Source organism: Plecotus auritus (genome assembly GCF_963455305.1).
Source record: "Plecotus auritus genome assembly, chromosome: 7".
Lineage (NCBI taxonomy): Eukaryota > Metazoa > Chordata > Mammalia > Chiroptera > Vespertilionidae > Plecotus > Plecotus auritus.
In genome coordinates, this window is record NC_137774.1 from 40,823,029 (window position 1) to 40,845,453 (window position 22,425).

At 40.7% G+C, this 22,425-nt stretch overlaps 1 protein-coding gene across 3 annotated transcripts in view; it reads right to left on the bottom strand.

Moving 5' to 3' along the window:
* ZZEF1 (zinc finger ZZ-type and EF-hand domain containing 1) overlaps positions 1-22,425 on the bottom strand; it is a 121,581-nt gene that overhangs the window by 49,522 nt on the left and 49,634 nt on the right. For all 3 annotated transcript variants that reach the window (XM_080681360.1, XM_080681359.1, XM_080681358.1), the window contains exons 12-27: positions 19,944-20,055; positions 18,646-18,861; positions 17,247-17,347; positions 16,508-16,677; positions 15,785-15,918; positions 14,045-14,115; positions 12,749-12,863; positions 11,764-11,923; positions 10,754-10,875; positions 10,552-10,674; positions 9,517-9,683; positions 9,352-9,433; positions 8,301-8,502; positions 7,234-7,382; positions 5,320-5,560; positions 2,259-2,338 (exon numbers count right to left, since the gene is read on the bottom strand). In XM_080681360.1, coding sequence (XP_080537486.1) covers positions 2,259-2,338; positions 5,320-5,560; positions 7,234-7,382; positions 8,301-8,502; positions 9,352-9,433; positions 9,517-9,683; positions 10,552-10,674; positions 10,754-10,875; positions 11,764-11,923; positions 12,749-12,863; positions 14,045-14,115; positions 15,785-15,918; positions 16,508-16,677; positions 17,247-17,347; positions 18,646-18,861; positions 19,944-20,055 — 2,245 coding nt within the window. The remainder of the gene's footprint in view (positions 1-2,258; positions 2,339-5,319; positions 5,561-7,233; positions 7,383-8,300; positions 8,503-9,351; positions 9,434-9,516; positions 9,684-10,551; positions 10,675-10,753; positions 10,876-11,763; positions 11,924-12,748; positions 12,864-14,044; positions 14,116-15,784; positions 15,919-16,507; positions 16,678-17,246; positions 17,348-18,645; positions 18,862-19,943; positions 20,056-22,425) is intronic.

The window sequence follows — 22,425 nt, forward strand, 5'->3', positions numbered from 1 at the left end:
CTTGCAAGGGTTATACGCTTGGTTTGCTGCAAGAGGTTAGACCAAAACTTGATCTCTATTCTACCCTGAATGAGGGGATACATCTAAGTGATGCCTAGACTTCCAGGCAATGGTCACAATATGACCACAGTACTAACATCCCAGGCAGAAGGCCATGTGTGATTTATGAGAGGGCAAGGTCTTGGAGAGAAAGCTGGCATCTTGTCCAATGTCAGCAGCCGGTATAAGGCTAAACCAGAAGCACAATCTACAATGTGCCTCATCACCTGCCAAATCTTTTTTACTTGAACTGTTATGTGGTAGCTGACTGCATCATACTCTCTTTTTCTTAAACTGCTACTAATGCCGTGGTTTCTCTGTCAAATCTTCTGATTCTCCTTCTGCCATTCTGATGACGATACCTTTTAGTTTCTTTTGAGAGATTCTGTTCATTTTGGCTTCCATCTATCTATCCAGTACTTTTGGGCACCACGTATGTTCTGATCATTGTGGATTCTGTCCAAGGCTGTGTGTTCCTGGATAAACTCATACTTTAAAGAAAAACTATTACCAATGATTTGCAGATTCCCTATCTCAACCTTGACATGTCTGTGATGCATCAGCCATTTAGATTCTTTCATGTTTATTAAATTCTCCAGCTGGATGTCTCAGATAACCTAGATGTCCTCATACTCAACATGACCCAAAGTGAACTCTCCTGCCCACTCTCAGATCCAAGACCATCTTTCCTATTCTGGTCAATGCTTCTATCATCCACCAAGTCACCCAGCAACATGGGAACAGTATTAAACTCCATCTTCCTGTTCACCACTCACATCAATTACAAAGTCTAATTATTTTATCTTCTAGGTAGCAGAAGCCATCCTCATCTAATATCCTGTTCTCCTACTTTCAATTTCATTATCCATCCTCTACTAAGTAAAAGGTTTTTTCCCCAATTACTGTACAATATTTAAGATGATTGTGTATATATAAAAAAATATGGACATATAGGTATTCATCTCCATGCCCAAGAAATAAAAACAATTCTCCTGACTTTTGTGTTTATAATATCCATGTATTTATATGATTTTACTACATGTTGATATACATAACATATAGATTTGGTTTGTGTTTAAATCTATACTAATAAAAGGGTAATATGCTCATTAGACCAGATATCTTCCAGACGTCCTTCCAAAGCTACGATGGCGGGCGCCGAGGCAGAGGCGGTTAGGGGCGAGCAGGCCAGCAGGGGAGAGCAGTTAGGGGCGACCAGGCTGGCAGGGGAGGGCAGTTAGGGGCGAGCAGGCCAGCAGGGGAGGGCAGTTAGGGGCAACCAGGCTGGCAGGGGAGGGCAGTTAGGGGCAACCAGGCTGGCAGGCAGAGGCAGTTAGGAGCGATCAGGTTGGCAGGGGAGCTGTTAGGGGCAATCAGGCCGGCAGGCAGAGGTGGTTAGGGGCAACCAGGCCGGCAGGCAGGGGTGGTTAGGGGTGATCAGGCAGGCAGGGGAGCAGTTAGGAGCCAGCAGTCCTGGATTGCGATCCCTTGCAGGATCGGGTCTAAACCAGCAGTTGGACACCCCCCGAGGGGTCCCAGATTGGAGATGGTGCAGGTCGGGCTAAGAGACACCCCTCCCCACCACATGCACCAATTTCGTGCACCAGGCCTCTAGTTTTATATAAGGAATATCATACTTATGCATTCTTCTACAACTTGCTATGTTTTGCTCGTCAGGTTTGTGAGCACCACCCATGCTGATACATGCAGCTCTACTTCATTCACTTTCATTGTAATCCTGTATTGTTATTATCACTTTACATTGTAATGAAATATTATATAGTAGTATAATATGCAACCTGCTTGTCCATTCTCCTACACTGTTCTTCCAGTTTATTGCTGTCAGAAACAATGTTGCAGAACCCCTTTTCTAAAATGCAGAAGAGCCTCTCCCCTGACTAAAACCATCAGTGGTTGCCCAGCACCTAAGGTAATGCTTTCCTTCCTGGTCTAACAGGTTCCACAAAGTGCCCTTTGGGGTTTCTAAGGATGTAAGATGGGCTCAAATGAACCCTGTTTATTCTGAACATTCTCAATACTCACCTAATTCTGATTTCAAGGATTCTAAATTAGTTTATATCCATTCATGTCACTAAACTTAAATTAAAAAACATTCTTAAAGTTATATTCTTGAGAAGAGAGTTACTTACCTTAATTCCGTGATACTGTGGTGGGAAAATTTTTAAAATATAAAAATCACATGCAAAGGAAAATCTTACCATCCATATTCGAATCCCATCTGCCAAGGCATACACCTGTGCAAACTCCTCACTCAGGGCTGTCGTGCCCCCACTGTTTACTGGGGAAAGGAGAGACGAAGAGATTACATTCAGTTAACACAATTCATTACTGCAACACTAAGCACAAAGTAGTTTCTAAATCTAACCCACAGAAAAAGTTCTTCCCCTGACACTCACACATTGGGAGTGGTTAAAAGAGCGATGGGGGAACAATTATCAACTAAGCCACATATGGGGGAACAATTATCAACTAAGCCACAAATAGCTGTGATGGGTTCTCTGTGTTACTTCAAACTAACATTTTTCAAATGAACAACATCTGAAATGGACATACTAGTAAAGTGAGTAAAATATTAAAAGAAAAAACATAAAAGACATGAAAAGTGTTAAAAGTAAAATAACAGATACTAAAAATGAGCAAAAAATAATTATTGACATTGAAAAAAGGTCATGGTATATATTAAATTTAAAAAGCTGGTTATAAAACAGTATAAATAAAATTGTCTTACTTAAAAAGAATATATATTAGAAACATATATATAGGGTAGGACAAAGTAGGTTTACAGTTGTTTGTATAGAAAATAATACAATAATTAATAAATAATAATACAAGAATAAACTGTGTTTCATGTACTCACAACTGTAAACCTACTTTTCCCCACCCTGCATGTATGTATATATGTATATACATACATACACATAAAATACCTGGATAAAGGCTAGGTAGATATATAGAAAAATGTTAATAAAGGTGTTCCCAAAGTGATGAGATTATAGTTGATAATTATTTTAAACTTTTCTGTATTTTGTAAGTTTCTACACATATGGGTATTATTTTTATAATTCAAAAAAGTTGTGATTTTTAAAGAAAGACATGCCCCTTCTCTTCATCTAAAAACCAAAGGGATAACATATGTACTAAAACAGTGTAAAGCTCTTGTTGAACCAATGTACAATGCAATGAATATTTTCTGAACATGTAGAATATTCTGGGCTCCATATCAGGTACTAGGAATACAGTGCTGAGAAAGAGAGACATAGGCCCTGCCCTCAAGTAGCTTTTAGTCTAGTTGAAAAACTCCTCCTGTACATTTCTAACTCAAAAGGGTAACCAATTTTTAGACAAATATGAGCAAATTAGCTAGACAAAGACCACTCTCTAAGTAGCTCAGTTTTAAAGAACCCATGATCAGTCCTCAAAGGCTGGGCTAGAAAGAACTGAGACCAAGTATATCTTCTTCATAGCAACAGTGGTAGGCATTCTCAGAACAACCTGTATTCAGCAAAACATTTCTAACTCTCACATTTCATTGTGTTTCTCTACTGCAAATAGTTATGTGTTATCTGAACATGATTTGAAAAGGAGCTGTAGAATTCTCCCCAGCCGGAAACTTGCTTCTTCTCAGCTTTTAACTCACAAAGCTTTTTCCCTCTACTCAAAGTTCCCACAGATAACAAAGATTGTGCAGCTCTCTAACCACAATTTGATTATGAAACATATACTGAATTTTTCAAAACCATAAAGGTCCCATTGTTCCCCATTCCCTAGCAGAGATATACTTTTCCATATGATGGTTGTTTCCATAAATCACTCATGTTTCAATGTAGTTTTATTTTAGCAACTTCTTAAAGGAGATATTAATATTTGAGGGACTAATCAAGATACTTTGGAAATCAGGAAATAAATTCTGCAATATGAGATCCAAAGAACTCAGCAATAAAGGCAGTAGTGATAATTTCAATAATAATATCAATAATAATAGTAATAAGAGCAACAGTCAATTACCTACTCTAATGGAAGGAAGCATTTGTTTCTGCTCATTTCATCTGCACCATGGAAAGAGCACATAACCTGCCAGAGTGCTCGGGAAAACCCACACCTCATCTTTAGATGGGTTTTTCCCCTGAAGGATTAGGAATGGAGAGAGACTCTCCCTCCTGTGGGTCCTGTGAGGCTGCAGGCTACATACACAGGAAATACACAGAGATGGTATCCCTGATGGAAAGAAATGGTGGAGCAGGCTATCAACAAAGGAAGCCAAGCAGGGATGATGCTACAAAGATGCTGCAAGTCTAAAGATAAGAATTAATACCAACATTTTCCTCCTTAGTCATGGCACATTCAATTACCTAAACAATTGTTTCAATTGGAATTTCTTAGAATGTTAGAGCTAATCAAATCTAAACTTTTACAGATAAGGACACTAAGGAGCAGAAAGGTTGTCAGATTAACCTGAAGCTGCACAACTTCTAGTTTTTGAGCTGGTACTATAGACCAAGTTAAGGGTTTTTTTTCCATTAAACTTCTTGGTTGTTTTCCATTAGAATTTTGGATATGACAAATTATCTGCTAATTAGGAAACTCAAAGCTACTTGCCATATACTCCAGTATGCTAACTATAAATTGGTCATGAATCTTTTGACTAGCAAAGCAGACCTAACAAGATGAAGTCTATAATTATAGAAATACTAGAGGCCCGGTGCACGAAATTCATGTACTCGAAGTGGGGGGGGTCCCCTCAGCCTGGCCTGAGCCCCCTCTCACAGTCTGGGACCCCTCAGGGGATGTCTGACTGATGGCTTGGGCCTGCTTCCAGTCGGACATCCTTTCCTTAGCGCTGCCGCAGAGGCAGGAGAGGCTCCCGCCACTGCCACTGTGCTCGCCAGCCATGAGCCCAGCTTCTGGCTGAGTAGCGCTTCCCCTGTGGGAGCGCACTGACCACCAGGGGGGGCAGCTCCTGCGTTGAGCGTCTGCCCCCAGGTGGTCAGTGCACGTCATAGCAACTGGTCAACCAGTTGTCTCTCTGCCCCCTGGTAGTCAGTGCACGTCATAGTGAGCAGTTGAGCAGCCTTAGCATACCATTAGCATGTTACGCTTTGATTGGTTGAACGGCCAACTGGACAACCGGACACTTAGCATATTAGGCTTTTATTATATAGGATGTTTATATTTCAAAATATTTTATTTATTTAAGTTAGGCTTTCTTAAAACTTAGCAATTGGCCTTCAGATGAAAAATATTCCCTGTAATATAAGTTACCATATTTTTGCAGCTTCTCATATAAGTCTGGAGTGCGATACACCAGAGCAGCAAAGGTGGCGTTCACAGCTTGATCAATAGTGGAACCAGCAACTATATCTGTCTTTGGGGCCTGTTTTCTACATGCCTGTATGAATCCTTTGAAAAGTTCTGAATATGGCCCACAGAAGTTCTGGGCAGGATCTGACTGTGCAAAATCAAGAAGAAAACGGTGGCAGGGATCATCAGGGATGTTCTTAACCTGGGAACAACAACAACAAAAACCCATGATGTTTAAGACATTCGTTCAAAAAATAAAGTTTACTGAATACCTACTAGGCCAGAAGTATAAACCAGAGTGTATACTCTCAGGACGTTTAAATCTATTTTGGGGAAACCAGACAGGCATATGGGTTTAAAAAAAAAAGGTAAACATAAATAAAACATTACAAGCATTAAAGCTAGCACTACCATAAAGCAAAAGATTATGAAGTGCCAAATGCCTATAAGGGACACCCAGTGCTGAGAATTCACAGGAGAGAGTTGCTGGCAAGTTAAAGTAATTCAGAAAAGCCTCCTGGAGGAGATGGGCTTTGGACTGGACCATGAAGACTGGGAAGGTTTGGCCCTGAGGAACATAAACATTAGCAGAAGTTAAGAGTCAGTGGGGAGACTGACCTGGCCTGAAGTCTCAGCTGGGGAGTGGTGGGAACTAGAGTCAGATAGGTAAGGTGAAAGGAGACTGCAGAGAGCCTGGACTGTCACTCTGAGGAGTTTAGACTTCACCCTGTGGGCAATGGGGAGCCATTAATGGTGCTTGGCAATGGAATGACAAGATAATGCAGTATTAAAAAAAAAAAAGAAAACTTGGTAGGTATCAATGTGACAATGCAAGTGTAAGATAAGGGCCTGGATAAAGATGGAGACAGAGGGAATGAAAAAAGATGAACATCACAAGGGAAAAATCTATAGGGCTTGCAGCTGACTGGATAGAAAGGTGAGAACAAGGTGAATAAAGGTGATGCTAGGGAACAGTGGCTCAGTGCCTAGGAAAACAATAACAGGAGTGAGCAGTCACGGGGGAGGGAGTAATCCCGATTTTACACTTCTGAGTTCAAGGGAGTCAGAACTAAAATGAAAATACCTAACAGGAAGATGAGTACCTGGCGAGTCTGGGAGAAGAACCAGAGCTCTGGATACTGACATTTAGAACTATTCACACAGATGTGACAGCAGAAGAGAGAAGAGAGGATAAAGTCTGGTGGGTTGCAGGGAAGGAGAGAAAGCCTGAATTAAGCCTACTCTTTACAGGAGAAATAAGAGAAGTCAGTAAGAGAAGACAGTTGGCTAACATGGAATCAAAAGAAGCGAGGGTCCGAAGGAACCAAATTTAACAGAGAGGTGAAGGAGAGGAAGAGTCCCTGGATTCATAAATTAACTGAATAACTTGGGGGTGGGCAGAGGAGGGAAGAAGGAAGGGAAAGTAGTAGAACAGAGAGAGAGGAAAGGAGAGATGAAAAAGAGACAGCGGGCAAACCTGTTTAGTGTTTTAAATATTATAAGCCTAAATAACATGCTACCACTCCATGGTGAACAAAAAGCATAGCATGAATCTTTTACTCTAAAGCTTGACTCAGTGGGGACTAGACACAGAATTAACTTATTTGTTTAATAACTCCATCAAGAGAGATTTACTGAGCAACTGGTATATTTCACTGAAGAGCCACCCATTCAATATTTTTGAACATCCATTATGCACTGGCCCCTGTGGCACACAGTGGGAACACTAAATGAATGAAAGATAATTTCTGCCCTCGAGGAGCTAACAACTTAGTGGGGGTGATTAGATATAAACATAAACATTTATAATTTAAAGTAGTAAGTATTAGTAAGCATTTTCCATTCCAAATAGAAAGACAATAGAAGAGTAAATACCTCCTTACTATCCTGTTGTGGATGAGTGGGCCAGCTTGCTTCTAGTCCCAACTCTGGACATATCTGATGCCTGAAGACAGGTTTCCACAAGGGGGAGTTTAGGACTAATGCCATTTTTGCCTGAGGTACTGCCATGTTACTTCCTAACTCTGGAAAGAGAAGAAGGCTTATGAGAGTTCTATTTTTTCCATACTATACTAAGAATCTTTGAACTGATAAAGAAAAGGGTTTTAAAAATGTGGGAATTATTAAGACTTGGAGAGAATTCACCCACATTTACCAGAATGTAACTGTGAACTTCAGGAACGCATACCCCAAATGATCCCAAACCATAGGAAGTCCTGAAACGCTGCCATTCTGTGGAGCAGATTCAGCTAAGGTACCTCTGAAGTGACTAATCTGCATAGCAAGCTGAAACAGACAGTGAACCACCCCTAGGGTCTAACAGGAGACCATTCAGGAATGTTTAATTATGGTGAAATGTTCACACTTTGTAAACTTAACAATTAAATATTCATCATATGTGTGTTTATGAAGACATAGAAAAAAAGACTAGGTGGAAATAAATTAAAATGTTGATAATAATTATCTCTGGGTGTTAGGATTAAGGATGGCTTTTCTCCATTATGCAATTTTTCTATGATATTTTACTTTTATAATCAGAAAAGTCAAGAAATGATACAGACATAAAATACTCTAATAAGTTTATTCCATATAGTTCTTACTTCCTGGATGAATTTCATAACTAAATTGAAGAAATCACTTTAAAACGAAATCCAAAGATTAAAATTAATTTAGTCTCTATTTCTGCCTTCTTACTGGATATACCAAAATTCACTTATTAAAAAAGGATGAGATGTTGCTAAAACTCAGCTCCCTCCCCGACTAAGCCTCCCCTATGGTGTCAAGTAGACATTTTATTCTGGTTTGGTTTAAAGGAAACAAAGAGAATTTTATTAATATCTTTTACTTCTCCATTGTGTGGAGGCAACTTAAGGAGAGAGAGCACTACCTTGCTCTTCAATGTGGCTGTAGCAAGAAGGGAAGGGACAAGGACGTGGACTTACGATGCACAGACTTGAGAGCCATGCACTGGGAAGCAAGACGTCCCATCAGTCGGGAAACAAGAAGTTGCAAATCCAACCCCCAAGACACGGCAACATCTGGCAGGCCATAAGCAGTAACAGTGAATTTGTAGCCCCACTCATTGTTACTGCTGTCAGAATGGAAGAGAAACTGTAGCCGAGGACCAGTCTTAAAGGTTACTTTCTAGAACAAATACAAAAAGTCATGTGGTCAAACAGCTTTGAGGAGGCAGCATTTCAATAAAAAATAAGCATGTTCTTCACGACTCAAAAAATCTCAATTTAAAACTGGGTTACAGGCTCACCATTACATCTTATCACCCCCACCAAAGCTACTGAGAAGAAATGTACAACAGAGTGGCTGAAACAGAAAATTCATAACTATACCTTGTAAAGAAGCAAAGTAGGCAGAAAACTGCTGGTCAGTTTCTAAACCCAATGCCCTTCTGACACTACCTACTCAGCAAGAGCTCACCTCGCCCAGTGCTGTGCTCCCATCCAGCAGCCCAGACAGCAGAGGAAAAGTCAACAGTTCAAACCACTGAACCTCCCGCCACAGGGGTCATGCAGCCCTCACTGTGAGGGGGGCTCCTGGCTTTCACTGCCATGGTTTGGGCCCTCCTGGGGCCCTTCTTGCTAAGGACTACACTATCCATTTACTCTGGGCAATGTGATATGGACCAGGGGTTGGCAAACTTTTCCTATGAAGAACCTTAGAGTAAATTATTAGACTTTCCGGGCCATACATCTGTTATGACTACTCAAGTCTGCAAATTGCAGTTCCAGAAATCAATAGCAGCTATAGTTGATATGTAAACAGTGGGCATGGCTGTGTTAAAAAAAAAAACAACTTTATTTACAAAACAGGTGACAGTTGTAGTATGCTGAATTCTGATATAAACCCTTCCTTTACAAATATATAATATAAATGCATCTTTTCAAAGACATACATCTATTACTCCTGAGGGATGTCAAAAGGAGAAGACTTGATACAGAAGTAGGCATTTTATCTCTTTCCGAGAATACCACTCACCTTGGGCCATTTATCAGTGCCAACTTTTGTGTCATAACGTGTTTTTCCACCTCTAGCGTCAGTAAATTCCAGATAATCATACCTGTGAAAGCATAATCTCTGTCACTTCCCTTCTCTCACTTTTGATCCATTATTGCTTGGGAAAGAAGAATATGTGAATCTCACCTTTTTTCAGTTTCACACCTCTCATCAAATTCCACCTCAAAATAGGTTGCCCCTGGGCTAACAAAGACAGACACCTCGTGGCAATTATTTTCATAGTTGTGGGCAGACTCCTTAGTCCATGTATGTAACACCACTGGCTGTTCCTGTTGCCAAGTCTCGACATCCAGCTATGCAAACAAACAAGATAAGAAAGGTTTTCATTACTTTATATCTAGCCATATGCAATAGATTGTGCTGTATTCATGATCTAGACAGACAGCCGCCAACAATCCTACGGAGATCACCACACAGGCTAAAAATATGCCTGACATTCCCATCTACACATACAGAGCATCCTACACTTTTCATTCCGCAGAACAGACATACAGTTTCTACTGCACTACAGTGACTCTCTGATTAGCTTTCATTTTCTAGTTATAACAGTACTATTTCTTACAAATCACTATTAGCATGAATTTCCAGTGGAAAAAATATTGAGTTAGGAATTTAAAGACCTTAAAGTCCTATTTGGGACTTTAGCAAATCTGAACCTATCAACTCTGCTTCCTTCTTTTTTTTTTTTTTAAGTCTTTGCCTTTTTAGCTTTAAAATTGACTTTTTAATTTATGCCCTTCCTACTCCTACAGTTGTGAGACTCAAAGAAAATAGTGAAAAAACTTTGTATCCTGTAAAGTTAAGTGAGGGAGGACTTCTTTTAAATACCAACCCATCTATGTGCCTTGCAACATACATTTTCACTTCTAGATTTCAATCTGGTTACTCACTTACATGGTTTTTATATAACTTTATGTGCTATAAAATGCTGAAGTTAATATATGCACAGCTTTCTCTGTGTCTCCTTTCTAACACTGACCTCACCAAATAAACTCAGACTGGCATTTATCCTTATTGGAAAAACCACTGATAAAACATAGGAGGTCTTCTAGATGACATTTATCTGTGTAAACCCATACCGTACCATGGTATGCTTCACTAAGCATGGTCACATCGCTCCTGAGGGGGACACACAGCAGTTTAAGTGCCAACTCAAGTTACCTTATTCAGTCCTCCCTCGGGGTCACTGCAGAGCCTCTTCAACAACTCTGTTAGGGTACTGAATTCTCTCAAGAGTGTGCAGTGGGAAATGTCTAAAGTGCAAAAGTCCAGCAGAAAGATTACCTAAAGGAAGATGAACAAAGCACTTAGTGTCCACTGCAGACCCTCCTGCCCTTTACAAATGGCTGCCACTTTGTCTTACCAGTTGTCGAGCTGCCATTGAAAACACCGAATTACATAGTTTTTCTACTATGGTTTTTCCACTATACTGTGACAAAAGGGACTCCAAAATCACTCTTGTGCTTCCCAGAAACTGTTCCACATCTACCAAAACAGAAAGAAAATAATGTGTTATATAGGAGAAATATCACTTGCTTGGTCATCATCAAGGGTAAGCTGTCACAGAAGCTATGAAGGAAATTCCACATCAGAAAGACCAGGAGACCAGGAAGTACCATACAAATGCTTTTCCCTAGGCAGAAAAAGCAATGCAAATCCAGTAAAAGATTACCTTTAGAGTAATTTATTTTATTTTTGCTTCTTTTCAAAGGGGTGGAGATACTACTTTTGTAAGTAAAATTGCATGGCTGACCGACCCCGTTGCTACTTTACCTTTGTTTACAATGGGCCATCACCAGGTGTGCCATATCATGGGACAAGCTTTAAGTGGCAGGGCTCTAAAGTGTAAGCATTTTGTCACAGCTGCTGAGATCAAGTTTGATGAAACTAATTTTCCAAATATAATTTCTCAGAACCTGCTGAGTTTCATATAATTTTCTGTGGGTTTATGGGACATGAATCTGAGTATTTTCTGTAATCAGCAAAGATCACAGCAGTGCTCACACACCTTAGACTCTAAAGGTTTAAGACTTTCCTTTTTGGGTGACTTAACTAAAACAAGGAAGGCAGACTACTGGAGTGTGACATCATCTAGTAGTGCTGTATGATTGCAGAGGAAATGTTTAGGTTGTGAAATGACCCAGGCCTGATAAAACAAACTTAGGCATGCTACCATATTCAGACAGGAAACTTTGGGCAGAAAGATATGCTACAGAATTCTATTTTAAGAAGAAAAAACAACCCAAAGACAAATTTGATTTGTATCAAGAAAAAAAACCCATATGCACATTCAATGAATGAGTACTAAAAAGTGAGAACATGCAGAGTCAAAACCCAAATAACTGTTTTCGTGGATTTTGTCCTGAAACTCACATTTTTCAATAAGGTCAATGGCAAGCTCTTTGGCTCCAGGGTCTGTGCTCTTCAGCTGCAGGTAGCACCAGGAGAGCAGGCTGCCTTGGACAGACCAGAACAGGGAGAAGAGCACAGAGCCAACCTCCGCTTGGGCCTTGTTGAGCATCAACAGTTCACACTGCAAGGGAGGAGACAAAGAGAAAGTGTTTACAAGGCCATTCACAGAACACAGCCAAGGGCATTTCTTAAGACAGCAGCTGTCACTGGCAAAAAAATTCTAGGGAAATGGAAATGGTCACAAATGAGTTTTCAACTCAGAAGTGACCAAGAAAGAGGTATTATGACACCTCCTCTCTTGCCCTCAGCTTTTCAAAACCTTTACAAATGGTTTTCACTCCATAAGGTTCCTTCTGCCCCTCAAGAACCTTGCCCCACCAATTATCTCCTTTCCCTCTGACATCATCAAGTCCCTTTTCTCTGTGGCTCCTCTTCCTGAGCCTTCCGTCAAATCTCTCCCACGTTAAAAAACAATTCTTAGTTCCCTATGGCTTTCTAAGCATCATCTTTATTCTCTGGAGTTTCTCTGAAGAGTCACCTGACCTCCAGGAATAAACTATTGCACATAAGAACCACAAAACATGTTCATATCATAACTGCTATATAATTGCCCCAAACTGGACCTAACTGCCCCTCCATAATACAACAGATAAATTAACTGTGGCACATTCATAAAGGAAACACTATGCACATGCATGAACATGGATGAATTTCAAAAATGCCCGAGTGAAGAAAACATGTCACAGACGTGTCTCCTTACTCATTTGCAAAAGCTGGCAGATTAGGAGCCAAGGCAGGCTGGGAAATCGGTGCGCTCATTGATAGTCACAGGAATAGAGCTACGTTCATACTGTACATGAGGGTTGAAGGGGAAGGCACAGTGACAGCTCTATTACAGGCTCCTAAAAGCAGGAGGCAAAGACCACAGGGAGCAACCATCAGTTACCTCTCGAGCAGCAACAGAGAGGAGAGTCCTCATGACGGCCAGAACTTCGCTGATGTTCGTGTCAGCCAGGTCGCCTTTCTCAGGTAAAAGCAGAAGGCCGCCTGGATCCCTATCACTGAAAGAACACAAATCAGTCATGACACTTTGTTTCAGGAAGTGGATTTACATGTGTTTTTATCTTAAAAGGTTCCAAAAAGGAACCTAGCAAGACTTCAGTGTCAGTTCAATGGGATGAGATGAATTTGGGTCAGGAAAAAAGCCATGGTCCCAGCTGGGTATGGGGCACTGTCCCAGCACATGTCCTTATGTAAGCACAAGCACATAAATCCTCAAGTCCTTAGAAGAGTTTCCGGGGAATAAATCTGATGAATAAATCACCTTGACCACCAATAAGAAATACACCTAACCTCATGACTGCTAACTTGACAATCTGGGCTAACCATGTCTCAAATGTTCACATGACAGCTCCAGCCTCTTTCATCATTCTTGATACTCCACTCTGAACACATTTTATAGAGCCCTCTAAGTCTGGCATCCACACCAAGTATAGTTTGACTTGCAGACAGTAGCTCAGGCTGTTAGTTCTCTCCCTCCAAGAGTCTATACCTTCAGCTCTGGCTGGTGTGACTCAGTTGGCTAGAACATCGTCCTGTACATCGAAAGGTCGTGTGTTTGATTCCAGGTCAAGGCACATACCCAGGTTGCAAGTTCGATCCCCTGTCAGGGTTACGGGAGGCAACTCTGATATGTCTCTCACATCTATGTTTCTCTCTCTCTCTTTGTCTATCTTTCTCTCCCTCAAATCAATAAAAAAAACATACCCTCCGGTGAGGATTTTTAAAAAAAAAAAGTCTATACTTTTAATAATGTAGCCTACAGGCCCATTAGAAGTCAAAGCAAGCAAAACTCTCCAAGTCATCCCCTCCAAGCACACTTCTTTTGCTAAGCTACCCTTCTGCAGTTGGTTTTAATGTAATTGGTTTTTATACTTCAGTACAGGGCTTCAGTTTTTATCTTCAAAATTATTTAGAAACTGAAGTATTCAAAAAAATCCTCAATGGGTTCAATTTTAAGTTATCTTATAATGATTGGGACTTAGATTAAGGTCTGGATAAGATTATCATTCTCCCACTACTTTAGTCACTCCTGCAACAAGTGGTATATCACCTAGAAACTTGGCTGAGCAGAGGGAAATAGCTGGTTACTCCAAAAGCACATGAAAGGAAGGGATAGCTAAAGAAAACAACTTTGCAAAGATTTGAAATATTGGACAATTGAAAAGAATTACAAACTTACCTAAAATACGTGCACAGTGAGCGGAAAGTGAGCTGCAGGGATTGCTTATGTTCCTGCTCAGTGACATTTTTCTAGAAAACAAGAAACCGCACATTCAGAAAATCTATTCCATGACATTCCAATGACCTAGACCAGCATGAATGCCCCTGCCCTCTGTTCCCAAGCATGAGGAAAGCCGGGGTCAGCAGACTACCTCATGGTGCCCAACTAAGACCTGGCCTAGAGCTAAGAGGGAGCAGAACCACCCATCTAAACAGAAGATGGCAATTTACTTTTTGTTCACTGCTAAAGTTATCATCAAGGCTTCCTGCAGGAAAGCTTGTTGCAAATGTTTAAGAAGATGACTTCCAAAAGATGTACACCAGTACTTTTCATCCCTGGGCATGCCATAGCAAGAGGAAAGAGCAGGGACAGGGAGAATTTCTTGTGAACTTTCTGTTTGTTTTTTAAATAGGATCTAAGCTTTTTCTATATAAGCCAGAACAGCCTATGGTGACAGTTATATAAATCACACCTCCTGATGGGGCTACTAGGCTACAGTGGGAGCACTATTTTTTCTTAATTCAAGAAATGTATTGAACACCTACTGCTATGTAAGAAACTGAGGGGGATTTAAGACCCAGGGCCCTGACTGGCACAGGAGGGTGGGAGAAATATGATATGGCCGCAGATGACAGCAGTGCTATTTAATTCAGCAGAAAGAGAAGGGAAAATGTAACCCTTACCACTGCTGTCAGAGGGATGGGCAGAGAGAAAGTGACTGGGCTGCTCTGCTAATAGCAATGACATTCAAGAGGTCATATGTACTCGTTCTATTTTTCTCCGTGGGACACATGCCAGCAAAAAATAATAATAATAATAATTTGCTTAGCTGCCTGGTAAATGCTTCTAGTAAACAAGTAGGACTGAGCTTTGTCCACAGTCCAGTGGGTCAGATCAGGGATGCTGAAGGTTATAACTCAAAATGTGAAAACCGGTGCCTCAAGCTGATATGCAGACTTTGCAGACAGTGAAATACAACCAGAGATTCTTCCTCCTCTCAGAAACCGTTCTCAGTCATTTAGCCTCAACACAATTCTCTTCTACTCCTAATGCATATGGGGTTGGTTTTTCCTTGTGGCAGGTGTTCCCAACTGGACTGAAGACCTTAGCATCAGAAAGCACATTTTACGCTTCTATTCTGTCCTTTATTTCTATAGGCTTTTATGCATCCCACAGAGCACTTTTATTACATTTGTTAATTAGCTGTTGCATATAGAAATGCCTTTTCAAAATGCTGTCTCTAATTTTCTATATCAAACTCTTACCAGTAATTCTATTAGATGCTTGTCTACACAGGCAATAAAAAATAATCTATAGCCAAAACCGGTTTGGCTCAGTGGATAGAGCGTCAGCCTGCGGACTGAGGGGTCCCGGGTTCGATTCCGGTCAAGGGCATGTACCTGGGTTGCGGGCACATCCCCAGTGGGGGGTGTGCAGGAGGCAGCTGATCGATGTTTCTCTCTCATCGATGTTTCTAGCTCTCTATCCCTCTCCCTTCCTCTCTGTCAAATATCAATAAAATATGTTTAAAAAAATAATAATCTATAACCATATCATTTATAAATAATTATTATTGGCTTTATTTTTTTCAATTGTTATTTTAAAAATTTCTTTTCCCGTTTCTACAGCACTGGCTAGGCCTTCTATTACATCATTTTTATCAGGAATATAATCCACACTTTTAACGTAAATATGTACCATCATGGTGAAGAGATGGTTCCGCTGGGTCTGTCGATCAGGAAAGAAGATGGCAGCTCCACTGAGAAGGGTATTCCTGACTTCTTGTTTCAATATTTCCATGGGCACAGAGTCTCCATCCACCCTATCCACCACTGACAAAAATGAACAATGGAATCAGCTTTAATTTATTCCATCTATTCATTACTATATCTATATCTGCATTAACTAGCCTATAAACTCATTACTCTCCATTTTGCAGTTAATATCAGAGCAAAGAAATATTTCTGTACATGCTAGGCAATGTAAGGAAATTATTTTTTGTTTGTTTGTTTGTTTACATTTAACTAAAGTAAAGACTATACAGATCAGTTTTAATTTCATTATTTCCCTGTCCTTTTGAGACACAACTTGGCAAAGACTTAAAAATAACTTCAGTTAGTCACATGTGTTTTATTTTCAATTTATCATTATAATATCTCCCTCAATCTATCAAACTCATCCCAGTAAAGACTGAAAAGTGTGACAATAATTTCTCTCAATATCAGACAACTGTATATCAGCAACCAGGAGGAAGTTATTGATGAGGGAATAAATACTGAACCAAAATAAGATTCAAAAGAGGATCAAAGGAAACTCATTTTCCAACAAAGCAATCCCTTTCCTGGGCTTGCATGATCAGAGGACCCCGTTCTCCACAGCAAGACCAGCACAGGATCACATTAAAGAAAACCCCAATCCTACCATCACATAAGTGTGTATAGAGCTCCTTGGCGGCCTCCACTGCCCGGGGGCTCTGGCGGGGAGCCTTTGCGTCCTCAGAGGCAGCCGCAGAGTCTCTCTGCAGCACCAAGAAGCAGCTCTGGAGGAGCTGCAAAAGCAGGGTTTGGGCACAGATGCATTCTTCCCTCGGGCTGCAGAAAGATAAAATACATCAGAGAGCAAAAAGGCAAGTTGCTTTTATCCCCCCACCCCACCAGCCAAACAGTCCACAAAGAGCTCTCCTCTAGACATCAGACTCAGTAAAAACAATGCCAACCCAGAGGAATAAAGGTGGAATGGAAAGAACACTATACTATGTAGAGTCTGCAAATACAGACCCCACTTGACTGCCCACAGTGGGGCCAGGAAATGCAATTTTTCATCCTGTTTCCTCATCTATAAGATGAGGGTACTGTTATAATACTTAAGCTGCTCATCCCACAAGGTTATAATGATAATCAAATGAGAAAATGTTTGGAAAATACTGCCTAATTCACAAGTGATTTATAAAAATGTGTAATTTCTATATAATATTACTTTTCTGTTATTTCTATATGTAGGTGTTATTTTCCATAATAACCAAATCTTTAAAATCAGAACAATAAACTGGTGGGAAGTAACAAAAACTTAGAAGGAAAAAATTGTCCATTTAGAATAGCAAAACTCAGTGTCTGCAGTATGTTTTTATATGATTATCACCTTATCACAAATTCTGACCTACTTTTGCTTTAATTTACTGTAAAAATTCCAGAAGATCTCCAAATCAAGACCCGCGAAGTCCAGAAAAGACTTATATTTTAGGCCACTTTCCTTCTGCTGCACCTAAAGACCAGAAAAAAAATAAAATTAAAAATGCATATGGAGAAAGACCATAATGGCTCATTTACTTCTCACTGTTAAGGGATGAGGTAGCCACAAGGATAAAATTCCCATATAATGAATGCTTACTCTTTACTACTAAAAAGTCTATGAACAACTTTTTTTTGGTGTGAAACTTTCTAAAATATGTACATGTATGTGGTATGTATATGTACATATGTATATATATCACACACACATACACAACCATGGAGGCTCCCTGACTTCATCAACACCACACCTGAAACATAAATGAGTCTTCACCGGATGATGATTCCTGTCCAGGACCACATTATAGTATATTTTGACCCTTCCCTGAATGTAGGCTAAAAGACCAATTCTGCTATAAATGCTCCTGCTATTTCTCAGCATCTCTCTCTCATTTGCTATTTCCTGCTGTGATAAGAGAGCTTGAATAACAAAGACCAAACAAACCATATAAATTGAGTTACCAGCCTCTGAACAGCGCCCTGAAGCAGAATAAAGGTCAAGAGTGAACACTGCTGCCCAGTTGATATGGCTCAGTGGTTGAGTATGAACCCATGAACCAAGAGGTTGCCAGATTAATTCCCAGTCAAGGTACATGCCTGGGTTGTAGGCTCAATCCCCAATGGGGGACGTGCAGGAGGCAGCCAAATTGATGTTTCTATCTCTCTATCCTTCTCCCTTCCTCTCTTTCTAAAATCAACAAAAACATATTAAAAAGAGTGGACACTATTGCACACCACACAAGAGCACACCACTGAATTCCTGAGACAAACCATGTTCTCTATGGTGGTGGCTATAAGAATTAACCTTTGAGTGAGTTATTGTGTTTTTATTAGTGACTGTAGAAGTCAGTATGAAAAACACAATGATTTCAAATTCTGACGTTATTTTGGTACTTTTAATAAACAAATAGAATTTACCTACACTTCAGAAATAATTGTCCTTAAAGAAGACATAAATCCCATAAACTTGCTTCGACTCCCCAGTCTGCCATTGGCAACCATAGCTGGGGATCTTTAAGCTCTGTTTGTATGTCTAGTCTAGGAACCCTCACAATGATGGCCATAAGCCACTTAGTGTTTCACTGACTGATGCCCTCAATGCCCAGTACCTCACTCCCCTTGGCCTTCCAATGTCATCACAGCATGATGCCTCCCCACTCTTTGATACTGCATGGCTCCAGTATGGCCAGGTTCCACTGACTGGTGTTCATTTCCCTGACACTGTCGTTATTTTCCCAAAGGAGTGAAGTCTAACAACTGAGGAAACACTACCAGGTCATGGGCAAGCTGCTGGATGAACTGAAGGGTCCTAAGGAGCAGTGAGGCCCCGCAGACACTCTCCTCCATGTCCTTTCTGCAGTGAGCACAGATGGCACTCTGTTCTGCTTCTGCTCTCGCAGGCCGGAGGTAGCCACTGATGCTCAAGCCTTGTACTCCCAAGCGCTCAGCTGACTCCTGACGGGTGCAGAGGAACTTCACCATCAAGTACTAGAAAGGACAAGAGAGATTTCAGGCAAGGGACTCAAGAGCCCTGAATATTGATGAAAGGGAGATAAGAACCTTCTTTGGAAGGTGCTCCTATGACTTTAACAATTTATGAGGTACCAGTATGCCTAGCATTGGGAACGCATCTATAACAAATAGCGGGGGGGGGGGGGAAGGGGGGTGTGGAACCACACAATACAAATGCTGAATGAAATCTGGTTTGGGAAAGATCATAATAAGAGAAATGTCATTACTCCTCTTCAAAAACAGGATTAAGACAGGATGAATAAGAGACGTATGTTTGCTCTGTGGCACCGTCATTTTGAATAGAAATCAGATATATGGCAAAAACAGTCCATGAATGCCAATGAAGAAGCATCTCAAACTCCCAGCGGATATATGCAACCCATGTGCTGGGAGCCCAGGACACAGCCTTGTCTGCCCAAAGCTAAAGCCATTTTCAAAACCCAACTTCTGTGCAAACTATCTGCTTCTTACAGTGAAAGCTCCTTGGTTGGGGGCCTTTCAGAATCCACTCCTCAACTGCATAAATATTTACTGAGCATTTACTATGTGTAAACCCCAAAGATAGTTCTTATTTCTCTATTTAAACTTCTTACTAAGACTTACACTAGAGGTTAAAAAATTAAGTAGCCAGATAATTTCCTAGCTATGGAAACATATCTCTCTTGCATTTATGCCTGTGCACTTGCCATTCTCGCAGCCTGAGATGCCCTTCTCCGCACAACTTATCCTGGCTGAAGATGCTGGCTTAATCAACTTTCCATAGTTAGCATCACATCACCTTTCCTGGGAAGCTTTCCTTAGTGAACTCCAGGCTAGGTAAGATATTTTTCTTCTGGGCTGCAAGAGCCCCCTGTATATCAGCCCATATCACAGTGTCACATACATCTGTGCCTTCCACTAGACTATAAACCCCTTGAGGGTCATAATCATGTCTGAATCACCTTATGGGTTCCAGTGCTGGCACATGGCTGATACACAATAACCACTCGATAAATACTTACAGAATAAAAGGAGGGGAGTGGGCCAATACATGAAGGCTGCAACTCAATAATGCTTACTCTGGCAACTCTACACTGCTGCAGCTTGATCTCTGCTTCATCCCACTCTTCTTCCAGCTCAAACCAGCCAATAGGATCATCCTCTCCAAGATCATCAGATGAGCAACCGATCCTATAAACACAGGGCAATCACAAACATTTTCGTATTCCTAAACCTCTCAAGGGTCCAATGAATAAGACACCATGTAAGTGTCATTTAACTTGTACATATGGCCTGTCAATTAACATATAAGATAGTTTGTGGTAATTTCCTCCCCATTTCTCAAACCTTCTCATCCGTGAAATGGGAATTATTATCAGTCCCAAATGTAATCTGAGAACTAAAAAGAAAGTTTGCTTCCCTAGATAACTGGTTTATCTGAAGAATGAGACATGAAGTCAAGGCATCTTAGATGAGCTACTTGGGAGTAAGGTACAATGCAACAGCTGGTGTGTGTTTCTGGAAAGAACCAAATGGGAGGCAGGTTCAGTTTTGTTTCCCTGGCTAATGTATGTCTGAGCAGCCTGAGGCTTGGGCCACTTTCAACAACTGAAAGGTAAAAGCTGGGCAGCCTCCAGGTCCTCGAGCTCCAAAAATGGAAAACTTCAGCCTGCAGAAGCCTCAGCATTTTCTCCTGTCCTTAAGAAGTCCTTCCAGGAAAGCAGTGCAGCCTGGAGGCTGAAGAAGCACAATTGTGTGCCACTTCTTTTTAAAAACCAGACAGCCTGGCTTAGTGGTTGAGCATCGACGTATGAACCAGGAGGTCATGGTTCAATTCCTGGTCAGGGCATATGCCCGGGTTTCGGGCTTGATCCCCAATTGGGGGTATGCAGGAGGCAGCCAATCAATGATTCTCTCTCACCACTGATGTTTCTCTCTCTCCCTCTTTCTTCCTCTCTAAAATCAATAAAAATATATTTTAAAAATAAAATAAAAACCAGACACTTGAATGGTACTCCTTTCAGGAATTAAATAAGACAAAGAAAAGGCAGTCTTTTCAAATAATAGTTCTAACTTTAGACTACGTAGTCTGTGATACAGCTAACAAGCTAGCATTGCATGAATATCCTTTATGGACAGGAGAAGCAAGCAAAGGATTTATAGCAAGAGGGAAAACACAAAGGATCCAGAGTAGGTTCTGTAACAGAGAGAAAAAAATGTTCTCTCTTTAACATAAATCCTTCTTAGCATAAACCTTTCACAATATAGTTAGTCCTAAAACTAATGGGACAACTGGTATTTTGTCTTAGCCCAAAATCCTGTTTCATCAATATTATGTGTTTGAGGATTTTTTAATTTACTCTTTGGGAGGCTCAAGGAAATCTTTGAGATACAGAGAGGTGGCAGGGTGTCAAAGAACAGAGAGAAGCAACCTTTTTCACTACACCACACAGCAGGCAAGGTGGAGAGAAGCAAGCTGAGTATTAGTAGTTAAGTGTACACAGCAACCGAACAGCTGGTCTTGGAGCTGACTGACCCTTTTCTGGACAGAGGGACACACTCACAAAAAAAAGTGAAAAAACAGATGCATGTACATTAACGTTTTGACTTCCAAACTGGAAAGTCACTGATAATATGTAGGCCAACCAAATCAGGATTCCAGAGTAGTTCAGGCTGAACCCAGAGGTAAAATCAGCAAGGGAGTAGCAAACAGGCCTACATTGAGGTTAAAATAAGTCATCCTATATAAGAAGTGAAAGATCTTGTTTGACAAGCAGGTTAAGGAAAAAAGACCTAGTTTAATATGTCCCAAGAGAGGGACTGGCTACTTAAAAACAACTATACTATTCTAAAAGAAAAGCATCTTTAAAAAAAAAAGAGACATATAGGGAGATTTTAGGAGTGAGAAAAATTTGATCATTTTCATTAAGAGGGCTGAATTAAGACCACTGAATTGACGTTACAAAAGTATATTTCAACTAACATATTCCAATTACTGTAGTGTAGTGAATTCTCTATCATTAAGAGTATTCTGCCCTAGCTGGTTTGGCTCAGTGGATAGAGCATCAGCCTGCAGACTGAAAGGTCCCAGGTTTGATTCCGGTCAAGGGCACATGCCTGGGTTGCAGGCTCGATCCCCAGTAGGGGGCATGCAGGAAGCAGCCGATCAATGATTTTCTCTCATCATTGATATTTCTATCTCTCTCTCCCTCTCCCTTTCTCTCTGAAATCAATAAAAAAAATATTTTTTAAAAAAGAGTATTCTAGAGGCTGAATGACCATTTTTAGGGATGTTACCAAAGGAAATACAGCAAAGAGAGGGAGTTTTTCCAAATTCTTGCTATTCAGAAAGTTGTCTGTGGATGGGGAGCATCAGAAGTTACCTGGGAGCTTGTCAGAAATGAAAGTATCAGGCCCCACCCAGAACTATTGACTCAGAACCCACATTTTCACATAATTCTTGGTGATTCATCTGTACATTAAAGCTTAGTAGCGAGAGGATCCAATATGGCGGCGTAGGTAAACACTTCAACTGCTGCCTCGCACAACAATTTCAAAACT